Consider the following 22,426-nt stretch of genomic DNA (forward strand, 5'->3'; position numbering starts at 1 on the left):
AGGTTTGCACACTCACAGGGCCGAGGGCGATTGCAGCGGCAGCAAGGCCTATCAAGCCACCATTTCGAGCATGGGGAAGATGGCACGCGTACGCATAATCAGAGCAAAGCTGGTCAAGGATTGCCTTGATTCTTTCATGGTCCTTTGAAGCAACTAGTTCACGAATGCTCCGCTCAAGTCTGCCCGGTGTTTTTTTTTTTTTTTCTCGAGCGTGAGTGATAGGTCCTTTTTTTCCCGAGTGACGGGAGCGGAGAGAATGCGGGAGGGTATGAGAAAAGTGTAGAGGTGGGCGTGTCACTTACTCTAGGGCGCCAACTTTCCTCTTGTCGTATATCTTATCATTGAGCAGCCTCGTGACGTTGGGGTCCATGGTTGAAAAGCCACTTAGTGGGCTGTCATCTCCAGTGAGTCAAGCAAACGGTCGTCGTGCATTCACTGGTTTGGTCGGAATAAGCGGACGAGTTGCGTGGCTTGGTTGGCCTGGAGACTTTCTGGTGGTCGACCCCGTGCACCACCTCGGCCTATCTGTCCCGCCTCAATAAAGGAAGGTCTGTACTGGGTGCAGTCACCAGAGTTTAGTCTGTAGGTAGTGACCTTTCAGGTTCGCTTGGAGCCGTTTTCACAGTCTCCGAAAGACTAGGGTTTTGCCTTGGAATTCACAGCTCAGCTAACGTTTGATTGAGCGACGTTTTGCTTCGCCTTGTTGCAATATGGTTGGGTAGTAAAATTCAGCAATGGTAGAGCTTCGTCATTGCTTTCCCGAATGAGTGTTGGGCCAAGAAATGGAGTAAACGTTCATGTCGCGTTCAACGGGCGGCAGGCAAAAGAAAGAATGGATTTCAGGTGATTGAGGTCAGATTCGGGCTGGGATCAGTAGGTACGTCACGGCAACTCGTTCACTGCGTAACCTCTGTAGTGAAAATGCGGGTCAATTCTACTGCAGATCCACCTGAGCCCACCTACCAACGTCGCGAGGCTGAAGAATTCACAATGGGTGGTTGCTTCAAGGCTGTATTGTTGTGGATCCATTGACCTGCCAGTCGGTCTGTGCGGGGTACCCGCGAAGCACATACGATTCATGAACAGGTACCTAGAGAAAAACACTGGGTACATGCTCTCCCCATAATCTGTTGTCTCTTCAACCCCAAGCTACTTCAAAGTAGGTATGCCTTAGCCATAACGGTAAAAACGTCATTTTAAAAACAAATGCGTGAAGGCAGGCGTCGAGAACACATCAAAGCAACAATGTGATTCATTTCATCTGCAGCCGCTTTCAGGACAACCATGCAAAGCAACTGCGGCCCAGTTGACCGGTCAGCCTCGAAAACCAATCAAGATGAGACTCGGTGTGCCATTGAAAGCCGTATCTGCCGCCTTTACCCATATAGCATCATCTAGCTCTGGTTGCACTTCCATCCAACCACGCAGAAATCTCATCCGAATGGGCGTGGGTTGCCAGTGGTAGTGGCAGTACGACGATGGCGACGATGACCTCACCAGAACTATCTGGAGCCCAAGAGCCGACTCTAAGCGGTCTTGATAAGCAACGACACGTGGGTGCAATCAAAGGATGCATATCTATCTGCATTCGGATCTTGATTTTTCTTGGGTGCCGATGGTGAAATTGGGCTTTTTGTTGTCCCGAGTCCCACACTTACTAGTTGGAGAAACCCAGAGCCAAAAGACTCTCCCGATGACGGACAAACATGGGGGATCATCTCTTCAGTATCGAGATGGCAGTATGCAGCTGCAGGGTGTTAAGTGGCACAACATACCGGCTGACCTTTGGCATTCTGGGTATATGGTGAGTGAGTAATTTGCGTTGTGGTGTCGCTGCGCTCCATCTTCAGTCGGTTGGATTGCGCCTGATCTATTGTTATTTCTGTACATAATTGCTCGTCGTACAATGGCGCTTATGATCTTGTAGCTGAATTTTCTCTGAGAGATTGCCCCCAAGACTGGGCTTGATAAAGATTGCAGGCTATTTCTTCTATGTGCTACTAGTAGGGTTGTAACGACTATTTATTCAAGCGTGATTCCCATTGGCCCACTGGTACATCGTCTTAAGCGCTTACTTACCTGTTTGGTCCAGTATCTCTCAACCGCCTCTTGTAGACCTTAACAACTGAGTTAGGTGGATACTCATCACTTTTGAGTCTCTCTGGAAATCTGACAGCTGGGGGCCACTGCCTCTGACAATAATGTGCTGCATCAAGTTTTATTTTATGATTTGGTTGGTAACGACAGTAAAGCGGCCAAAGTCCAAATAAGACATGATATAAATGGCGCTTGATCCTTAATGGTCTCAACGACCACAAGAAAATGAAAAAAATACCCCGGCCGTAAACCGACAACAACCCAACAGCAGCTGTTTCCATCCACCCTGTTAGCCCTCTCGACGAAGTGGCAACTCATTTCTTCTCTTCCTCCTTCTTTGGCTCCTGAGAGGTGGTGCTCGGACCAAAAGGAGCGGGGGGAGGGGGCCTGTTTTTTTCGGCGTTACGGGCAGCAGCCCTCCTGGCCCTCTCGGCAAAACCGGGCTTTTACGTTTTGTGCTCTTGATCAGATATGGCTTTTGGTTTTTTGTCAGGGCTGAGAGGGAGTGTTGTTAGACCTGACTTACATCGTTACCCCTGCTGGCAATGCGTTTTGCTGCAGTCTTGTCCATAATTGCTGTAGTTTCTCTTAGTTGCAGTAGGTGCTAACTGGAGGCTCAGAATCGCGTATTAGCTCCTTGATATTTGACACTATGCTTTGCTATTACCGCTGCTCTTTCGTGGGGAACTCACATGGATAGTCTTGGGTTCTGGGGGCAATGTAAGCTCGATAGACTTGAAGACTATACTAAGACTGTAACATTTCGAGCCTGACTGGAAATCCTGATCTTGTCTTTTGGTTCTCTGGAGAAGAGAAGCTGACTTTATATTCGCCCTTCTGCCAGCTGATGTCTCCCCCACGAGTAACCATTATACAGTCGCTCTCGTCATACATATTCAGATATCCCACTTAAAACCCCTGAGCTCACCGGTCATGGAAAACGCAACCCACGCCCTCAGGTTGCCAGTGTGTTCGCCTCACTGGTGATGCCAGACACCGGAGAAAGGAAGACAAAAAAAAAAACAAGAGAACAAACGAAAAAAAAAGCCTTCCCGAAGTTGGCGCTATTGCGTACAAGGCAAGTCTTCCGGTTCAAGAAACGAGCACGTGCACAAGAAACTGGCCCTTGTGAACCTTGGACCGGCGGAATAGGTACTGCATGCACTGCGACCCACCAGCTGAAGGCTTACTACTTTACCTGCTTGCAGCCTTCCTTGAGATAATTTTCGGACCACACCACTGGCAAAACCCCCCATGCGAATACGTGGGTCGAGTGGGTTAAGGAAGTCTGTAAAGTGAAGACAGAAGAGAGATTTGATATCGATATGTACAATACATGCCAGCAAGGTCGCACGACAACTCCTCGGATCCTCGCTGACCCGGTTGCTCGACAGTTTATTCAAGTCTGTCAGCCCACGCCACACCACACCCTTTTTTTGCTCCTTCACTCCCTTCCTTTTTTTTCTCTTCTTGTATACCCCATATACTCCATATGCCCCCAAAAAGGCACGTCCTCCTTATCTCCACAAACCAGAATGTGACACATCATATGCAACGTCGGTCAGGCTGCGGCTGTTTCCGAGCTCCCGCTTGTCAAGTCACAGGTGTGATTTGCTAGGCCTAGTTTGAAACGAGAAAATGATAGAAAATAATAATGATAATAACAATATTAATAATAACGAAGGGCGAGGGGCTGCGCGGTGGGGAAATGACAGAGAAGAAGAAAAAGAGAAGGAAAAAAAAAAAAAAATAGTAAGCGAACGAGCAATGCCCAACGTAATCCGATCTCACTCACCCCTTTGTCAGATAAGGGATCTGTGCGGAGCGTCTTGTGAAGACTCCCATGACTGCTTGTGCCGTGTCAAAAGTCGAACATGGCTCTTCGTTAATGGTGTCCCAACGTAATCCGATCTCACTCACCCCTTTGTCAGATAAGGGATCTGTGCGGAGCGTCTTGTGAAGACTCCCATGACTGCTTGTGCCGTGTCAAAAGTCGAACATGGCTCTTCGTTAATGGTGTCTAGTCTTTTTTNNTTTTTTTTTTCGTTGAGACGCATGACAGATTTTCCGGGAGGGAAAAACCTATCAAACCAGTATAGGGAGAAAAAAACAAATGACAAAAGAACAGAACACACAGGATACAGGGGAAGGGGGTGGTATGTAGTCGAATTTGGCTTTGACCTCAGAATCTAAAAGCCAGATACTTACTTACCTTACCTATCTCGTCTAGTCGAACCAACTACCGAGATAGATCGATTCTATAGTCTAGACTAGTCCTCTTGACTCGGTCAGAAAACCGCCCTTAATTTCTTGATTTGCGGCCCCAAAAAAAAGGTTCACTCTAGTCCTGGCATGCTTACGGTGCAAGGAAGAGAGAGAGAGAAAAAGGCCGAAAACTACGGAACAGCCGGAACGCCCGGAAATGGGTGGGTTTCTCGGCAGACGGCAAACAAATGAAAAAGAAATACTACATACTACACACATCTCTGCCCCAACCCACCTTCTTTAACTACCTTTTAACCGCCTAGCTAACGGTACCTACCTATCTGATTAGCGAATGACCCTATTTAACCTTGATCACTCGGGATGTGACGCTGGCGCATGCTAAGACTGAAGTCATAATGACGACAAACAGCCTTGCTCCGCACAATAAGCACAGCATTCATTCACTCTTGTCCACAAGCACAGCTTTTTCTCATCGTTGTCTATTGTTTTGGGCGTGAGCCTTTCAACGCTTCGATTTATTTTCGACCGCCCAGACTACCATATACAGAGAAGTTACTTCTAGTATATACGTGGCTATCCTTCTTTTTGGTTTTTAAAGCCAGGTTCTATATTCCTACAATCCGCATGCTGACACCAGAAATTCAAAGGGAGCCAGCATCTCACGCGAGCGGGCAAAGACAAAAAGAAAAAGCACGATGCCAATCAATGGCCGTGCAATCCGCCATTCTCAATAGTGTGTTGCTCACACTTTGCCAAGAAAGCGGCCTGCCTAGCAACCTCGGCAAGTTTCCCAACAACAAGCTTGTTCCCGTCGACAAATCCCAACAAGGCGTAGGGGATACCGACCTCGGCGCAAAACTCGCGGACGAGGACCTGGGCGCGGCGGAGGTTGTGGCGCGGGATACGCGGGTACAGGTGGTGGATGGCCTGGAATTGCAGACCGCCGTGGAAGAAGTCGAGCCACTCAGGGCAGTCGACGTCCATGGTGGTGCGCAACATCTTCTGGGCAAATGACTCAGTAGGCCCCAGATTGGCGGTGCTCATGGCAAAGTGAGACAGCGTGAGCTGCGCGTGCAGCGGCATGGTCACCATGTGGCTGATCATGACGAATGCTAATCTGTTCAGGTTGTCCGGGATCGAACAGTACACGAGCCGGTAGGCATACCAGTACCAAAAGAAGGCGAGTCCGCTCAGCTCCAAGTACGGGTGCCACCATGCTGGACCCTTCCTGGGCCCCTTGCGGAGCAGGATGAACTCGAGAGAGAGGCGGTAAAGGTTGAAGCGGCCAAACATGAGGAGAATGTAGAAGGAGTAGTGCTGAATTGGCACCAGGATCTTCGCCACAGCATCGTACTCGAGGATGCGTTCGTAGTAGGTCGAGCGCAGGGAACCAAACAAACGGTGAGAAATAGCCATGAATGGCAAGTGCTCGATGTCGGGGTCATGTTCAGGTGAGTTGGTGACAATGTGGTGGACGTTGTGCATGTGCTTCCACCAGCCAATAGATAGACCGCCCAGGAAGTCACCGATGAAGATGCCGATGATGGTATCGACGTGGAAGTTATGTGTAATGCCTATGTGACCAGCATCGTGGGCACTGAAGAGAAGCTGGTGCCAGAACATGCCCATGAACACGGCGCTGGTCATATACCATCCCCAGTGAAGGGTGAGCGCCATCATACCGAACAAGACGCAATACCTCCTCACCTCGTAGAAGTAAGAACCGTAGTTGCAATCGTAAAGTCCCTCGGCCTTGATCCTCGCGTTCAGGTCGCGGTACTTTTGCACAATATCCCTCTGGGTGGCCTCATCCAGAGAGGGATACGTCACCTTGTCCAGGTCGATCTCCTTCTTGGTTAAAGAGTCTAGGAAAGCAATGCCGTCAGGTAGATCTTCGGGCTCATCCACTGAGGATACCGATGTAACCGACGGCGGCGGGTTCTGGCCGCGATACTTGATGCCTGCCGAGTCAAACACCGGGGACGGCGGCCTGGAGTCCGAATCGCTTGAGGTGGCTGTCGTGGATTCCAACAAAGGACTGTCTGGTGGGGAGTCGGGCGCTGCCAGAGGGCGGAAGTGACCGCCTTGGATCGGGGGTACAAAGTTCTTCCAATGGCCTTCGATGCGACCAATGCGGTATCGATTCATCATCTGTCGTGCTTCGGCAGAGTGGAGGCTGCAAATAGGCAAACCAATGGGCTCCTGTTAGCTTTGCCCTTGACGGACGGCGGGCAGGAGAAGAGGGGGGTGGATGGGAATGTGACAGGAGAGGAGGCTCTACTAACACAGTGACCTCGTCGGTTGCATCCCTTCCAATCATGTGCAGCATGGCCTTGTCACCACCAGGGTGATACTTCTTCCACGCATCTGCCTTGATGACGAAGCCATCGAGGATGAAGATTGTCCTGCCATCTGCTATCAGGCCCTCGATCTCGCGTCTGGACATCAAGGGGTAGGTCTTTTCCTTGGCCTTGGCCCCAGGCGCCTCTGCGGCTTGTAGTGCTGTTATGGAAGCCATTGTGGGCGTAGAACTGAGGAGACGTGGTCAAGACAAGTTGTTGTGACCAGGCCCAAGGTTGGAGAGAAGCAGTTTGACGAGGACCCTTTTACATCCCACTCAGCCGAGAAATCTGGGGAGAGTGGAAAGGGGGCGAGGTTAAGAGTTCGTTTGTTGAAGGGATCAGGATCCATCAATCCGTATTGGGTAGGTTTGGTACGGTACACACAAACTAGGAACCTTTTTTTTTTTTTTTTTTTTTGGAGAGAGGGAGAGGGGCGGAGGGGGGTGGAGCTCAATCAAACAGTGGACAGATTAGCCGCGGTCTGTGATAAGGTAGCACAAAAGAGAACACAAGGGGTACGAGCTCGCCAAATTGAACGACCAAATAACCGAGACACCAGCCATCAGTTGAAATTTGACTGGCGTGAGCTCATCTGATAAAAAAAAAAACACGCAAATTGTCAAAACTCACGATCGACTGTTGGCGGAAAGCCGATTATTGATCTTTGCTTTTTCTTGAAGAAAACTATCTGATTTCTGCTGCAGAATGTGAGAAACAGAGTTTGAGCTTTGGCGTTTCGGTAACTCTGTCATCCCACTTTGTAGTAAAATGTAACGATGCTGTATTTTCACCGCCCCAGCAGCCATCCAGGCATGCTGCATGTCCACTTGGACCACCAAACGGTGCGGGGACGAAGGTGGGGGGCCCGTGGGACTGGACCCTGGGCTCCTGACACGCGCCAAGGCACTAGGCTCATTTGTACTAGAAGAATTCCTGGTCTTTAAAGATCAACGTGGTAATCTAACAAGTCTAGAACACACAGCCAGCATGCGACGCGCATCCCTTGGGAGATTGGCAACTTCTGGCTTTGTTGGTCTGCTGGGATTTTCTTGCATCAAGTCTCCCTAACCCCCTTCGTCCGATTTCATCTTGGAAGAATCCGAGGAATCGGTGACCGATTAAGTAGGTACTAGCATGCAACCCTACACGATTCGCATCATTAAAGCATGACTTTCAGGCACTGTGAGCATATAAACGACTCAGAAAATAAACTAGACTATACTAGATCTAGAATTATTAGTCCAGAGCCAGTTAAAGCTGCACGCCATGATAGATATACACCCAGAGGTGAACTGGGTCAACTGATCGAGGTGAAGAGACCGAAAGGGGAAAAAAAGGAAGCGAGACGAGCTAAAACAAAAACAGTAAATAATAACCCAGTTAGATAACAAAAGACACAAGAATACGAAACGGCGAACACCAGCAGTCGCACATGTAGCATACGTAACCAGTGACCACCACACCACACGACCGGTTAAAAGATGAGGGAAAAAAACATAAAAAAAAAAAACAAGGAAGTTACCGTCAAGAATCAATATCAATTCAGACGAACCGAACCCATGTCGCCTCCCTCGGCCGTTGCACCGGTTGCAGCTGATAAACCACTCCGCCGTTATTGATATTGCCTAGCTGAGTGGCCGGTATCGCCTGGAACAGCTGTCCTTCGCCGCTGCTCTGATTGTTGTTTGCGGGGAACACGAAGACTCCATTGCGGGGAGCTGTGTTGCTGTTGCTGTTGCTGCTGCTGCTGCTGCTGTTGTTGTTGTTCCCGCCGCCACTCGATCCCCCAGTGCCCATACCGAACCCCATCCCCATTCCCATCCCCAGACCCCGGCTTCCAAACCCCAACCCCATTCCCATTCCCACGCCCATGCCACCGCCGTCATGCCCCGTCGGACACGGGACTGAACTCTGCTCGCTCGCCACCGACACCGGGATGCCGAACAGCATTGGCTGCTGCTGCTGTTGTTGTTGTTGCTGTTGCGTCTGCGGTTGAAGGAACGGCAACCCCTGCTGTTGCGTGAGCGACACGGGTGCCGAAAACACGTTAACCACGCTCCCTTGCTGGCCGCCGCCGCCGTTGCTGCCTCCCCCCCCTTGCTGACCGGCGTTACCGCCTTCGCAGTAGACACGTTCGATGGTGGGCTGTCGCGCGTGCGGGCAGATGTGCACCACGTCTGGGATCCCGCACGTCGCCGGCGCCGTGGGTCGCCAGCACATGCCGCCGCAGGCGCTGCGCACTCCGACCCCTAGCATGTTTCGCTCGTGTGCGTAGTGGAGCTTCTCGATGGTCTCGCCCAGGCTCATTCTGTGACATTGGGTTATGTGTTGGGTTTCCCAGCCCGGGTTCCTTTGTTAGTCTGGTTTCTTTTTTTTTTTTTTTTTTTTTTTTCTCCGTGAGGAAGTTGACGGATCCTCCCAAGTGGGAAGAGCTTGCGACATGATAATAGTATACGAGTGCACGAGATGGAAGGTTGGGGATAATGGATGGAAAACAGCAGTCAAAGGGACCACTAACCCTTGCCTGCCTATATCATCAATGTTAGCAACCATTTCGGACAGCTGCTCGGTCAATGGAGCTTCGGGGTAGGAGTAGCGTAGGGAAACGTTTGAAAACATACCTAAACTCGCGTATGGAATAAAGGAATAGCCAAAACCTCCACCACCGAATGCCATGATTTAGTCTCGTCTAATCCCTCTGTGCTGTCTGAGGATGTTCGTTTGTCTTTGTCTTGTGCCGTTTATCAAGGGGCTTTTTTTTTGAATGAGCAGAAAACACTAATACAGTACGATCAGTTGCCTTCGTGGTGAGAAAAAAGAGAGAGAAACAGACAAGTCAGAAAGACAGCAACAGAGAAGAGCGACGGGACCCAGCTTCAAAGAGCAAAAAATAAAAATAAAAAAATAAAACAAAACAAAAAATAAGGGGGTAGGACCAAGGCGACCAAGGCAAAGTGAAATTTCTCTCTCTAGTCCCATGCTAGGTGACAGTAACACACCCAGCATCCGGTTTACTCCAAGGCCTCCCTCTCTCCTTTCAGTTGATTCGATCCCGGGTTGCTCCGTTTTCTCCTCCCATTTGATGGTCACGCAACACATGATATGTCGTGATCCTGACAGATTCTGTGTGACACCCGTGACTAGTTTACGGGTAAGTTCTTCCGTTCCTTACTCTTTCCCATTTCGGCCTTCTTTTCGGTTCACCGGGGCAGACCTAGGGCGCGTCCTTTCCTGTCTGATGTAAGAAACAAGGCAAACATGCTATCAATAATGCAGCCTAGTGAGCTTTTCTTGTTCACTAAAGGACAAGGCTGCTGAACATACAACGATATGGAGCCACACTTGCCCAAAGTACTCACCTGTCGTGCGCTCACTTGCAACGAACCGAAAGACTCACACTACATCCTGTATCACTGACCGTGAGCCAGCATCCATTTTGACATAGCACAGCACCGTCTATTATTACACTCGTGATCGCTCACTGACTCCCATAGTTTCCCCTGAAGACAAAGAAAAAAAAAGGCAACAGTTTTGTGTCACCGTCTAGAAGCAGCTTAGGTAGCTCAAATCTTTCCCCGACTTATCCATGCGCTCATCTTCTCAACCAGATCCGACCTTTTTTTTAATCTTTTCTTTCCCTTTCTCTTTTCTTGGTTTAAATGGCGGGCCAGGCAAGTCAGAGATAGACACATGCTGGTTTGAGACGTTATCTATATATCAAAGCTTGCCTCCCGCCATCATGTAGAAATCGGAACTGGGTGCATGCCATATTCCCAAGGCTGTAAGCGGCATTGGGAAATGCCGGAAAAATACATAAAAATTGAAAGAAAACCCTCTAATGCTTCGCTATAATCGTAACAAGACAACAGCCAAAGCACAAACACCATTTAAAAGTGGATGGCCTTGGCATGAGTGGCCATGGCGGCCTCCTTGAAAGCCTCAGCCAGTGTGGGGTGGGCATGGCAAGTCCTGGCAATGTCCTCGCTCGATGCTCCGTACTCAAGGGCCAGAGTGCCCTCAGCAATCATCTCACCGGCGTTGGGGCCGATGATGTGCACGCCCAAGATACGGTCCGTCTCGGGGTCCGCAAGCATCTTGACCATACCCTCAGTGTCGAGGTTGGTCTTGGCACGAGAGTTGGCGCTGAAGGGGAAGGTACCGACGCGGTACTGGACGCCAGACTTCTGAAGATCCTGCTCGCTCTGACCAACCCAAGCAACCTCGGGGTGTGTGTACATGACCGAAGGGATGGCGGCGTAGTTGACGTGGCCATAGCCCTTGCTCATGTACTCAACGACCGCTACAGCCTCCTCCTCAGCCTTGTGTGCCAGCATGGGGCCAAAGGTAACATCACCAACGCAGCGGATGTGGGGGTGCGAGGTGCGGTACTCCGAGTCGATGACGACACGACCCCTGTCATCGGTCTCCAGGCCAATGTTCTCCAGACCGAGCCCACCAGTGTACGGGCGACGGCCAATGGCAACAAGGACGACATCGGACTCGATCTGTTGCACAGATGAATTGATTTGTCAGCTTAACAACTTTTCTCTATTCGAACTGTGGCAAAGGCACAGAATCAACCGACTTACCGACTCAGCCTTGCCACCCTTGGCGGCGTCAATATCGAGCTTGATCTTGTCGCCAGTGGTGTCACCACCGTTGACCTTCGTGTTAAGCTTAAACTCGATACCCTGCTTCTTCAGGATCTTCTGCGCCGACTTAGAAATCTCAGTGTCCATGCCGGGTCCACCGATCTGGCCAAGGTACTCGACAACGGTAACCTTGGCTCCGAGCCTAGACCACACAGACGCCATCTCGAGACCAATGATACCGCCTCCGATGACGGTCATGGTTTCGGGAACCTTCTCGAGGGAAAGAGCGCCGGTGCTGGTCACAACCCTCTTCTCATCGATCTCCAAGCCGGGGAAAGGGGTCGCCTCGCTACCGGTTGCGATAAGAATGTTCTTGGCAGTGCGGCTGGTCTCGCCACCATCGTTGAGTGCAATCTTGATCTCGTGCTCGTTGACGAAGGAGCCGGTTCCCTTGAGGTACTCGACGCCGTTCTTCTTGAGCAGAAACTCAACGCCCTTGGTAAGGCCACCGACCGAGGTGTCTTTGGCCTTCATGAGCTGCTGGAGGTTGAGCTTGACATCGCCGACCTCAATACCGCGGTTCTTGGTGTCGTGGAGGATCTGGTGGTACAGGTGCGAGTTGTTGAGGAGAGATTTTGAGGGAATGCATCCAACGTTAAGACATGTGCCGCCAAGGGTTCCGCGCTTCTCGATGCAAGTAACCTGCGAAAGTAGAAATATGTATGTCAGTGAGGCTCCTTACTCGTGACGTAGTGCTAGTGTCTGAAACGCACCTTCATGCCCTGCTGGCCAGCCTTGATGGCAGCAACGTAGCCAGCGACACCTCCGCCAATGATGACAAGGTCCTTTTGCTCTGCGACCAGCAAACGTAGTAGATTGTCAGTTTCTGTTGCATGTGGAATTTTTTTTTTTTTTTAGGTTGACATCGGTTCAACTAACCAGCTTCCGAAGCATATGACCTCCTCCATCTCGACAGCGAGTTCGGGGCGACGACTGTGGGGAGACTGCCAATAGAAAAAAAAAATAGCCTCTGTTAGCGATGCAGATTCTTCAAGAAAAAAAAAAAAAAAAGACACGGCTGTCGTCTCGTCTCGTCTTGCATGTCTTCGGAGGACCAACAAAACTCACGTTGATTTCCTGAATGCGGAGCGCGCCGCAGGTCCTGATATTAAGCGGGTGGAGAGCATTTTGTTGATATGGATATGTGATTATGAGAAAAAAAAAAAGAACAAGAACGAGATCTGCTGCGACAACAATGGCAGATCTTGAGCTTTTAACGGGTGTGCGTAAACTTTCTGCGCGTTATTCGTTGGGGGAGCTTAGATGCTTTGACTTGGGAAGCTAGCAATACTTTTTTTGGGCCGTCGAATGACTGGTCCAAGCATTTCACTGCAAGGGGCGTTGATGCCTGAGGCGTCAAAGCTGCCGAATTGAGCCGTACGTGCTAGTCGCTCCGGCCGGACCTGACTGGTAATCAGCGCCACCGGCAGAACGTGGCCGAGAGCATTCTACATATGATTACAAACATTATCATGCATGCTCTGAATGGGACTATAATTTTGCCGTTGTGGCCATGGCGATGGTTCTCGGCTTATTCAATGACGGTTTCTCTAATGCATCCCATACCGATCCCTCCGGCAGCAAGCCCGCCTCCGGAATATTTCTAACATTTGTTGGGCCTCGAATCATACTTCTGACGTCAATGAAGCCAATACCTGCTCTGCGACATTCTCCCGTCTTCGGAGTACTTTGGTCCTCTTCTTGTCGCCTCCCAGCTCAGACTTGCGCATGACCTTTTCCATAAAGTACTTCAGGCTCCTCGCAAACTCTGGTTTCCCCGGCAGTGTGAACATTTTGCGAATAACCTCATCTGCCCCTGCGCGATTCTTGCATGGGAAGTCCAGCAGGGCAGTGACCAAAATGACCTCAACCAGCATTTTGGTCTTGGGTTTTAGGTAGACAAAGTTAAGGCACCTGAGGACGTCTAGGCCGAGGACGCCCTCGTGTATTAGGTTGCCATAGAACTTTCCAATGTTGACGATGCGGCGCAGCTCTGTGGCCTTGTCGTCTTCATCGTCTACCTCGTCGGCTTCCTCGTCGAAGAGCGATTCGCCCAAGCGCCTGAAGAACTTCCACAATGTGTCTTGGAAGTTCCACTTCATCCTGCGGTCATCGCTGGATATTTTGCGCGCCACCAGAGCATAATATGGATTGTACTGCTCTTCCGAGCCGCAGCACTGAATCAAGACGTGCGAGACCTCCCTTTGTCGCTCCTTGTTCAATCTCAGCTTCAGAAGGTTTCGGTATGCATCCTCAAAATCGAGTGCTGACATGACCGCAAAGAAGATGGACCTTCTGATGTCTGTGTTCAACATCAACCGTCGGGCTAGGGCTTCAAGGTCGACGTCCAAGTCGTCGTCATCATAAATGTCTAAATCGTCGACGTCGCTTGTCTCTTCGGCTTCAGGCTTATCAGAAGTTCTCTTATCCGTCTGGTCTTTGCCGGCCCAACTTGACCCAACCAGCCACCATTTGCCCTTCTTGTCGGCCTCCTCGATGTCCTTGAGGCCCATGCGCAATGGCTCCGTTGCCTTGAGCTTCCTAGAGCTCAACGTACCTAGAAGCTTCTTCATCCTGGTTGTGTGTTCCGTGTTGATGGCTGACGCGCTTGCACCGGCCTTCATCTTGTTGTTCTTCAAGTCGTTGATCGTTTCAATCATAAACTTGGTTCGGACTGAGACATTGTTCTCCCCAACTTTTGCCATTGCTGGGCGGATGAGCGCCACAATATCCTTCAGTGCCATTGGATCATCCTGTCGCAATGGTTTTCCCGCCATTCGAATTATCCTCAACAGCAACTCAGCGTTAAGCTCCGAAAGCTCGCCAAGGAGAAAACGGATGTGGTCAAAAACCAAGTTGCAACCAATCATTTGGAAGTTGTACATCTGGGATAGGAAAGTGATGATATTTGACGTTTCCTTGGTGACCTCCTCTTGCTCTCGTGTGCGATCAACAGTTTTCCCGTAGTGCTCTTTGAACTTTTCCGCTGTGGTCTGTACTAGGTATGCTCCAAAATCCATACCTATGACCTTGTATACGGCGGTGGCGAAGCCAGCCGTGAGAATCAAGAGAGTGTCGGGAAGACTGGAAGGGTCGCAAACCTGAACCAGAAGTAGATCGACCAACGTTGAAGTGACGTGCTGCCTTGGATGTTCCCGGTAGAGCTTTTCGATCTCGCCCAATATAGAAATCAAATTCGCATCCGTTAACCTGTTCACCAGACCTTGTGTCTGACGTCGTATTCTCAACATGAGCTCATCGTCTGACCCCGTTTTTGCCCTCATGGATGGAGGGATATATTTGGCCACGGTGACCCCTGACGTGGGCGCAACGTATGGGTTTTCTCGTTGCGGCTTAGGTGCGGATACGGTTTCCGGGTCAGACTCGAAGCCTTCGAAATCGCCATCAGAGCCTCCATCTTGGGAGCTCTCATCATCAATGCCAAAGTCATCCTCGTCAATCTCGTCGTCCTCGCTGCCGCTGCCCTCATCATCGTCGTTCTGTTCAACCTTTCGGGTTGTCTGGTTGGCCTTTTGCCGTTTCTGAGCTAGCCATTCGTCCGCTTCTGCTTTTCTCTTCTTCTTTTCGTTGCTTTCTATCCCGACGGCCTCGTCGATGCCCTCCAGCAGATCGCCCAGTCCGTCTTCCTTAAAAGACTTTGGCAGCCCTTTGCGGCCCTTGATGCCGAGTCTCCTTTCAAGCTCAGCAATCTCTTTGTCGTCCTCGGCAATCTTATCCCGCACCGCCTTTGGTAGGCCTTTCTCTTTGGTAAGCGCCTCGTCATCGCTGACATCTACGTCATCGTCATCGTCCTCGTCCTCGTCTTCGTCTCCGTAGCCATCCTCATCCTCCAAACCGCTCTCGTCCTGGTCCTCTGAGGAGCTCTCCTCTGAGCCTTCCGAGTCCGTCTCGTGTCTTCGTTGGCCGCGCTTCAAATTTGGCTTCTTAGTGGCGTCGACGGCCCTATGTGGCGCCTGTAAAGAACCTTTGGGCCTACCGGCCCTCCTATCGCCTCCACGGTCGGGTCTTCTCTCAAAGGTCCTACCCCCTGATCGGTTTGGCCTGCCTCTACCCTTGGAGCTCGCACCATCGACTCCAATCTCACGGAGGAGGTTGAGAGGTAAGGAGGGGCCCTTGGAGACGCGGCCGCCACGGGACGGCATGATCAGCGGATGTCGGAGTCGGCGAAAGGTTTCTCGTATTGGTTCCAGGATATTACTCGTAACTCAGCTATATTGCCGTTGAAAATAGCGTGTGAAGCTTATTGTTTCCGTGTTGGAAAGCTCTTCGTTGGAGTTGTCTCCTGACCATAAGAAACTTTCATGGTGCAAATATGTGCTTGGTCTATCGACACTGAATTGAATCTGGGACATTTTTGCGCGCGACAACTTTTTAGCGGGTCCTTTTCGGCGGGGTGACATGGGTGTCCCCTGGAGATTGGGGATCGAATAAAGATGCGCGCAAAGAGATTTCCCCTTCGTTCTCACATAGGTACCGGTAGGTATATTCGTTTGGAAACACAATGTGAAAATCAGCAGGAAGTTGCTTTCAGTTCTGGATACTCGTGCGGCACCTACCTCAGCTTGAGGATCCTTCTGGTTTTTTTTTTGTATCCTCTGAACAAAAATTTGAGGCTTAACATTCACTGTTTAATTCAAAGAACAGACACTCACTCAACCCTAAATTCACGTCATTTGCCTACTGCGGGGACACCTACTACTGCGGGGGCAAACCCGACGAAGCGCCCTGCGTCCCAGGTACCTCAGGCACGGGATAGCGACCCTAAACTCCGCATCGCTCAAGAGGCTGCCAACATCGCTGTCGACAAACCCATGCTCACAACTGGAAGCAATGGGTCGCGTAACAAATGAAGAGGTGCGCGAGATTTGTGCGGCAGCTTTTCCCAAGCTGGTCCGCACCGCCCCGGATTCCCGTAGGCAGAAGACTGACGTTCATACCACCGCCAACCTCACAGTTCTTCATCAAGCTCGCGGAGCTCTTCGCCGCGCGCAAGGGGGATGACCACGGCCAGATACACCTGACGCAAAAACGACGTGAGCCGGCCACAACAAGAAAGAACTCCCTCCGTCCCGCGAAACAAGCCTGAGGTCTAACGCCAAAGCTTCCGCTGGCTTTTGAACATTTACAGTATCCCATGACGCCCCGCAATCGTCCGACCCCGAAGCCGACCTGCACCCGGAGAAGCCGCTACCGATCGTAGTTCGCGCCAGCAACGGCAAGGGCAGGGGTGCCAAGAAGGAGAAGTTGAGCCTGTCTACCACGGTCGACCCGGAAGGTTTGGATGCATTTTACGCTCGGTACGCCGAGGTCTGCAAGGCCGGCATGGTAGCGCTCAAGCCCAGGGACAAGAGCAAGAAGAAAGCCAAGGCGAAGAAGAGGAAAGGCGGCGCGGTTGCCGGAAAGTCATGAGACATGGGGAGACTCGCCGGCAGTTAACCTTTGTTGGTGTTTTAACTCGTAACATGGCGTTCGAAAGGCAACGCTGCAGGTTCACACATAGGGGAAAGACCGATGATACCCAAACCACCACTTTTTCTTTTCTTGGACTGGAGACACGCCGCTTGGTAAAAATGATTGTAAGGTCAAGAAAGAAATATGATGTACAGGAGGCAACCCGAATCGACGCAAGGAGATATAACGCAAACGAAGCATCAATCATCTGCTTCGGCTCACTACAGAATAACCCAGCGCAGGACCAATATTGCAAACAGCGGCATCACGTACCCCCTCGAGAACCACCGCCACCGCCACCATACCGCCCACCGGCTTGCCGTTTGTGCGTCGGCAACTGAAGGCCTTCGTCATCGCTGTAGTCCTGCATGCTCTCGGCGAGCTCTCGCTTGTGCTGGCAGGCCTCGCATTCCTTCTTTTGCGGCCGCTTTTGGTTGCCCACGTGCATGCACAGGCTCGACGGGCACCGCGCCTCGGGCTCGCTGCTCTCGCAGCTGGCGAGCTTTTTGTAAAAGGTCCATTTCGTATTGCAGTTCATGCACCGGTAGAAGTGCATTTCGCACATTTTTCTTTGTGTTTAAGAAGTTGGCTGCCTTTCCGTGTTGTTTTGTTTGGTATACTCCGCCCAGCAGCACGGATGTGCCTCGCGCGTGCTGCCTGGTTTGCCTGAGTGGAATCTTGAATAGTGGTGAGAGATCAAAGGCCTCGCCGATAAAATGAAATGAAATGCTCGATATGAACCCGTGGTAAAGAGAAAGCTTGGTCTGGGATACAAAATACGAAAAAATAAGAAAAAAGGTTTCTGTGGAAACCCCCTGTTTAAAGAAAAGCTAACAATGGGCACTACGCAAGCGTCATCATCCCGTGAGCAGACTCTCTCCAGATCTTGTAGGCAGGTAGTTGACGTGGAAGGATACCGATGCTCATGCGGCACGGGATCAGATCTGTCACAAAAAGGGAAGTTTGCTATGCTGTCACAGCCGGTCAGGCACCACGGTGACCCTCTAGTGGCCGGACCGTCTCCAATTCCCGGAAGGAACGCAAGATACAAGGCCCGATAGTACCTGTGGATTCTTAACAAAAAAATATCCGAAAGCGGACCACAGAGATCCTTATAAACCCTGTCCCGTCGGCATGATCGAACTCAACAGCAAAGTGCAAGCTTTGAGAGTCCTGTTTGCTCTTCTTAGTTGCACAAACCCGAAAGACATGTCACTCCTTCCGGCTGGCAAACCAATAACAGTCCCCAAGATGCCGGCGGGCCAATGGACAAACAGCGGAGTCCCTTCAAGTCGCACAGATGTTCCCAACTCGGTCCCTCTGCGTTGCTTTTGGCTACTCATTTGTTGTCATTTGCGTTCAAAGGGAGCTGGTTCTTATCGAGACCGTGTTTTTTCTCGGCTGGTATTATTCCTTCCTTTGTATGCCGTTGCTCAGGGGTGGTGCTGAGTCCGCTGACCTATCCAAATAAGACATGACAGGAATGCAATAGGCAACGGCTGATGGCATTTCCAGAACAATGTCCTTCGGAAGGCTAAACCCTCGCATCATATGATCCAATACCACTGAAATATCGAACATGTTATTACCGCGAACAAAACCAAAACCAAAAGTCAAAACAGAAAAGAAAGTTCATGTTCAATTTCAATGCTCTCTGACGAGCCGCCTCCTAGAAAGCTCATGTCCGTAAATGCAAACCCCCACTCACCCGAGCCAGAGGGCTCAACGTGAATCGCAGCGTCAACCTTTTGGAATCCTCGACTACTATGATATAACCCGAGGTGAGCACGTGACAGCGCCAACATATGACTCCCAAGAATATGAACATGGAGCAGGATAAAAAGAACTTCAGAGTAAATCAGAAAGAAATGAAAGGAAAGAGAAAGGCAATCTTGGATTGTGGACTCAAAACACGGTATACAGTATTAAAGGCGTTTGAAAGCAAAATGCTCCGTGCATTTTGCAGACGGGTCTCAGTTGATTGGCATATCGTAAAGATACTTGCCCTCAACCATCCATGGCCAGACCCTGACCACCTCAACCCATACCAGAACCAATGTTTCACATAATCTGGTCCTGAGTGAGGCCGACATGTGGATCGGTGTCCATGTTGTCTCCTCCGACAGGGTTGAGGTATTTAACGAAGCTCAAGTTGAGTGGTCGTCCGCCATATTGGTAGCCCTGGAATTTGGCAATAGATGTCTCGGCGGTTTCGGCATTGTCGAACCGCACCACACCGCTCCCACGGGAACGTCCGCTGGGCTCATACTGTATCTCGGCTTGCTCGACCTTGCCAATAGTCGTAAACAGTTCAACAAGATCCTCGTTGCTCGTCGACCAAGGAAGCTGTGGGCCTGAAGTGTCAGCGCCAACTCAATCAAAATGGAGCCTAAGGATAAACTTCGTATACTTACGTTGCGAACGTAAATCGTCTCGCTCCGTTCTGACCCAGCAGTGGCATTGTCTGTGAACGGATTTGGCGGCACCGAGGCAGCGCCAGGTCCCATAGGACCGCCACCCATGTGACCGCCGTCGAAGCCGCCACCACCGCCATAGCCGCCACGTCCAAAACCTCCGGCACCGCCAAAGCCACCCCGTCCGGCGAAGCCGCCACGACCAAAGCCGCCCATGCCACCACGCTGGCCGAAGCCTCCGCGGCCACCACCACCGTAACCGCCTCCGGCGAAGCGATCCATGCGCACTTCAATTGTCCGGCCGTACCACTCATAGCCATTGAACTGCTGGATAGCATTGTTGGCATCATCGGGGTGGTCGTAAATGACAATGCCGGACCCCTTGGGTCGATTGTCAGGAGTCATGTGGATATCCGCACGGTGGACTCCGCCGACACGAGCTATCAAGAGGGGAAAATCGTCAGCATTGCAACCGGCAACCAGAGGTCTAGATAATTTCGACAACTCACCTGCTTGTCTGAAAAGATCCTTCATCTCACGCCAATCCACGTTGTAAGGAAGCTGAAGCTAATTGTCAGTTCCAACCTTCCCCGAGAAAGGTGAGCGAAGACGCCGCTAGCGGCAAGAGGGGGTATGACAAACGTTGTTAACAAAGACTTGACGCCCCTGGGGAGGGCCGCTGGCACCTCCCATGGGGAAGCCGCCGCCGCCGCCACCGCCAAAGCCGCCCTGGGCGCCGCCGCCGAAACCACCACGAGCATTGTTGGCTCCCTGGAAGCGGGGTTCGGCTTCTCGATCCTTTGCGCCAAAGAATCAGTTATTCGTTCGTTACCCAGTCAACAATTTAGGACTCTTACCTCGCGAACATATACCAGTCTGCCCATGAGGTTTTGGTTGCTCAGAGTGGCAACCGCGTTCTGGGCTTGTTCCCTGGTTGCATATTCCACAATACTGCAGGGCGTTAGCACGCATCACTCCAGGTTTGACATGAGATAGTATAGCTTTTTACTCACCCGCATCCCTACAATCACTCGCGGCCAATGCCCCGACCCATCCGTCAATCCAACAATTCCTTCAAGCAGTACGAGGATCCGAGAGAGAAATAAAGAGGCCATGAGACAAGAAAATGCCCTCGATTAGACGCCCACCTTCGACATTCCGTTGGGGAGAAGTAGCACATCTGCAAAAATGACCTCGCCGGCTGCGCAGTACAAAAGTGAGCATTGTGGTTAGCTGGGCAAGCTCGCAAAAAAAAAAAAAAAAACGAATCGGGGCCACATACCTTGGCGCATGAAGTCTTTCAAGTGATGCCACTTAACATCGTAAGAAAGATTACCAACGTAGACCCGGCGGTCCTGCTGGGAGTTCTCGCGCAAGTTGCTCATCATGTTATCCCTGGCCTGTACACGATCTTCGTTGGACCGGGGGGCTCCACCATAGCCTGAGTTCGATCCTCCAGCCAGCTGGCCCTGCTGGTTCATAGGAGACCGCGACCTCCTCCGGTTGTTTCGATCGGCACTACGCGATCGGTTACTACGCGGCGAATAGGATCGACGGTTTCCGCTACGTCCTGGGCTTCTGGACCGACCACGACGAGGCGATCGAGACCTCTCACGCTGCAAGTCGTCAGTAAAATGCTGTTTTGCCATAGTCAACAGAACTGAGGGGGGGGGGGATTTTTTTTTTTCTGGGCCAATGAAATGCAAAAGCGGTGGTTCGAGCGAGTGAGAGCAATTAAAGAAGCAACCGAGCGTAAGCGAGACGAACGAAAACATCCAAAGTGCAAGGTGACGTGATGTTTAGAATAGCGCTGGGCGTCGCGACACGCAGTCAGGTGCGGGGGATGACGGCAAGCACGGGATGAATGGGCAACTCAACCCAGTCATAGCATCCAATCCTAGTAGCAGCTCCTGCTAAAAACACCTAAGGTGAAAGTTTAAAAGGCGGCAGGCATGTAGCCAGCCACCAAACCTCCGGCCACTTAGGAGGGTTTCTGAGGAGTCCATCGCGCGTTTCGTGCAAAGGTGAGCTATTGAGAGCCCATGCCGGCGATTGTGGCGAAGGACATTGTCGATGTCGAGTATCGGTGCGCACGAAAGCCACAAGAACGAATAGGGAATATAATAGTCGTATTGTATGAAAGCTATACTTACAGGGCGATAGTTATCTCCGGAATCCGCTGCGCAACGAGAACAAAAAGTTAGAATGTGGTGACACGAGGTCAGTGGCTGGATAAAGTGAGAGAATATCGGGAGGGAGGGGATAGAGTAGAGCCGGAGCGAAGTGAATGGATTCGACAGGCCAAGACCTTTTGTACAGTGTGCCTAAAACATGGGTGCGGGTTATAGGTACGTCCAGTCTTGGGGTTCCGACAGGGGCACCAAGAAGGGGAGACGAAGGGGATGGAGGGTATGCACGGAAGTGTGGTGTGGCGTTGGATCAGCACAGCTCCTGTAAGGAGCTACCTATGCAACAATGTAAGGCAAGGTAAGGCAGGAGACATATGAGGCAGCCGGGCAAGCGTTCTATCGCCGTGCAACGGCAGTGAGGTAATGTAATGGTGATGCCTGTGTTATGGGTGAAATTCCTGATATAAGCGGAAGAGGCCATAAACGAAGGCCGGGCCGGCACTACCAGCCATGGAGTCATTTGGGTAGCGGTCTTGAATATTTATCCGGGCAAGACGCAGGCGGAATGTCCGGAGTATCACAACAATTGCTGTGGCCCATATAAGCAAGCCAAAGAGTTACCATGAAATCCTAGCTCGAGTTCGCAGACACCAACTCATCACTGAATATGTGCACAATGGATGGCACTCGTGCACATGTTTCAGGGCAGATAGGTTCAAATGGCAAGGGCTGTGATGTATCAAAGATAGATGGGGGAGGATGAGTAGGGCAGAGAAGTAGATGGGGCACGGGTATATCCGGTGGAATGATGCAGATCAGATAGATAATACCTGAGGGGTGGCAAGTGAAACAAAGCTCCTCGGAACGTGGGTTGAGAGATGATAAGTAACAGGCTTCAGGTATCGATGAGCGAGAGCGACTGGGTAAGAGGGATTATCTCGGAAGATGCCAACGAGAAAGAAAAGGCCCAGAAGAGCGGGTGGTATTACTGCGAGACGAGAAGTGCAACAGTGGAAAAGACTTAACGACAGTCAAATCAAGGGCGCCGCCATCTCCTTGGAGGCTTCAATGGGCGATACTTCCGAGGTTTAGCG

At 51.1% G+C, this 22,426-nt stretch overlaps 7 protein-coding genes across 7 annotated transcripts in view; 1 reads left to right on the plus strand and 6 right to left on the minus strand.

Moving 5' to 3' along the window:
* Positions 1-370, minus strand: part of PpBr36_06704 (uncharacterized protein) — a gene marked incomplete at both ends in the record, with an annotated part of 3,704 nt that extends 3,334 nt beyond the window's left edge. The window contains 2 exons of the mRNA XM_029893847.1: positions 17-179; positions 303-370. Coding sequence (XP_029745585.1) covers positions 17-179; positions 303-370 — 231 coding nt within the window. The remainder of the gene's footprint in view (positions 1-16; positions 180-302) is intronic.
* A 4,655-nt stretch (positions 371-5,025) lies between these two features.
* On the minus strand, positions 5,026-6,841 carry PpBr36_06705 (uncharacterized protein; the record flags this gene model as incomplete). Its single annotated transcript, XM_029893848.1, has 2 exons — positions 5,026-6,499; positions 6,609-6,841. 2 exons carry the CDS (start codon positions 6,839-6,841, stop codon positions 5,026-5,028), a joined length of 1,707 nt encoding a protein of 568 aa, XP_029745584.1.
* Positions 6,842-8,207: 1,366 nt separating this feature from the next.
* On the minus strand, positions 8,208-8,972 carry PpBr36_06706 (uncharacterized protein; the record flags this gene model as incomplete). The annotated part of the gene is made up of 1 exon (XM_029893849.1): positions 8,208-8,972. The coding sequence occupies one exon, from the start codon at positions 8,970-8,972 to the stop codon at positions 8,208-8,210; it is 765 nt and encodes a 254-aa protein (XP_029745583.1).
* A 1,580-nt stretch (positions 8,973-10,552) lies between these two features.
* PpBr36_06707 (uncharacterized protein) lies at positions 10,553-15,480 on the minus strand (the record flags this gene model as incomplete). Its single annotated transcript, XM_029893850.1, has 5 exons — positions 10,553-11,170; positions 11,255-11,959; positions 12,031-12,102; positions 12,197-12,250; positions 12,973-15,480. The coding sequence occupies 5 exons, from the start codon at positions 15,478-15,480 to the stop codon at positions 10,553-10,555; spliced, it is 3,957 nt and encodes a 1,318-aa protein (XP_029745582.1).
* Positions 15,481-16,168: 688 nt separating this feature from the next.
* Positions 16,169-16,747, plus strand: PpBr36_06708 (uncharacterized protein; the record flags this gene model as incomplete). Its single annotated transcript, XM_029893851.1, has 3 exons — positions 16,169-16,192; positions 16,293-16,371; positions 16,467-16,747. 3 exons carry the CDS (start codon positions 16,169-16,171, stop codon positions 16,745-16,747), a joined length of 384 nt encoding a protein of 127 aa, XP_029745577.1.
* A 307-nt stretch (positions 16,748-17,054) lies between these two features.
* Positions 17,055-17,354, minus strand: PpBr36_06709 (uncharacterized protein; the record flags this gene model as incomplete). Its single annotated transcript, XM_029893852.1, has 1 exon — positions 17,055-17,354. One exon carries the CDS (start codon positions 17,352-17,354, stop codon positions 17,055-17,057), a length of 300 nt encoding a protein of 99 aa, XP_029745576.1.
* A 1,496-nt stretch (positions 17,355-18,850) lies between these two features.
* On the minus strand, positions 18,851-20,852 carry PpBr36_06710 (uncharacterized protein; the record flags this gene model as incomplete). Its single annotated transcript, XM_029893853.1, has 7 exons — positions 18,851-19,135; positions 19,204-19,643; positions 19,713-19,764; positions 19,846-20,001; positions 20,061-20,154; positions 20,359-20,404; positions 20,486-20,852. 7 exons carry the CDS (start codon positions 20,850-20,852, stop codon positions 18,851-18,853), a joined length of 1,440 nt encoding a protein of 479 aa, XP_029746143.1.
* Between the last annotated feature and the right edge of the window lie 1,574 nt (positions 20,853-22,426).

The sequence above is a fragment of the Pyricularia pennisetigena genome (assembly GCF_004337985.1).
Source record: "Pyricularia pennisetigena strain Br36 chromosome 4 map unlocalized Pyricularia_pennisetigena_Br36_Scf_6, whole genome shotgun sequence".
In the NCBI taxonomy this organism is placed as follows: domain Eukaryota; kingdom Fungi; phylum Ascomycota; class Sordariomycetes; order Magnaporthales; family Pyriculariaceae; genus Pyricularia; species Pyricularia pennisetigena.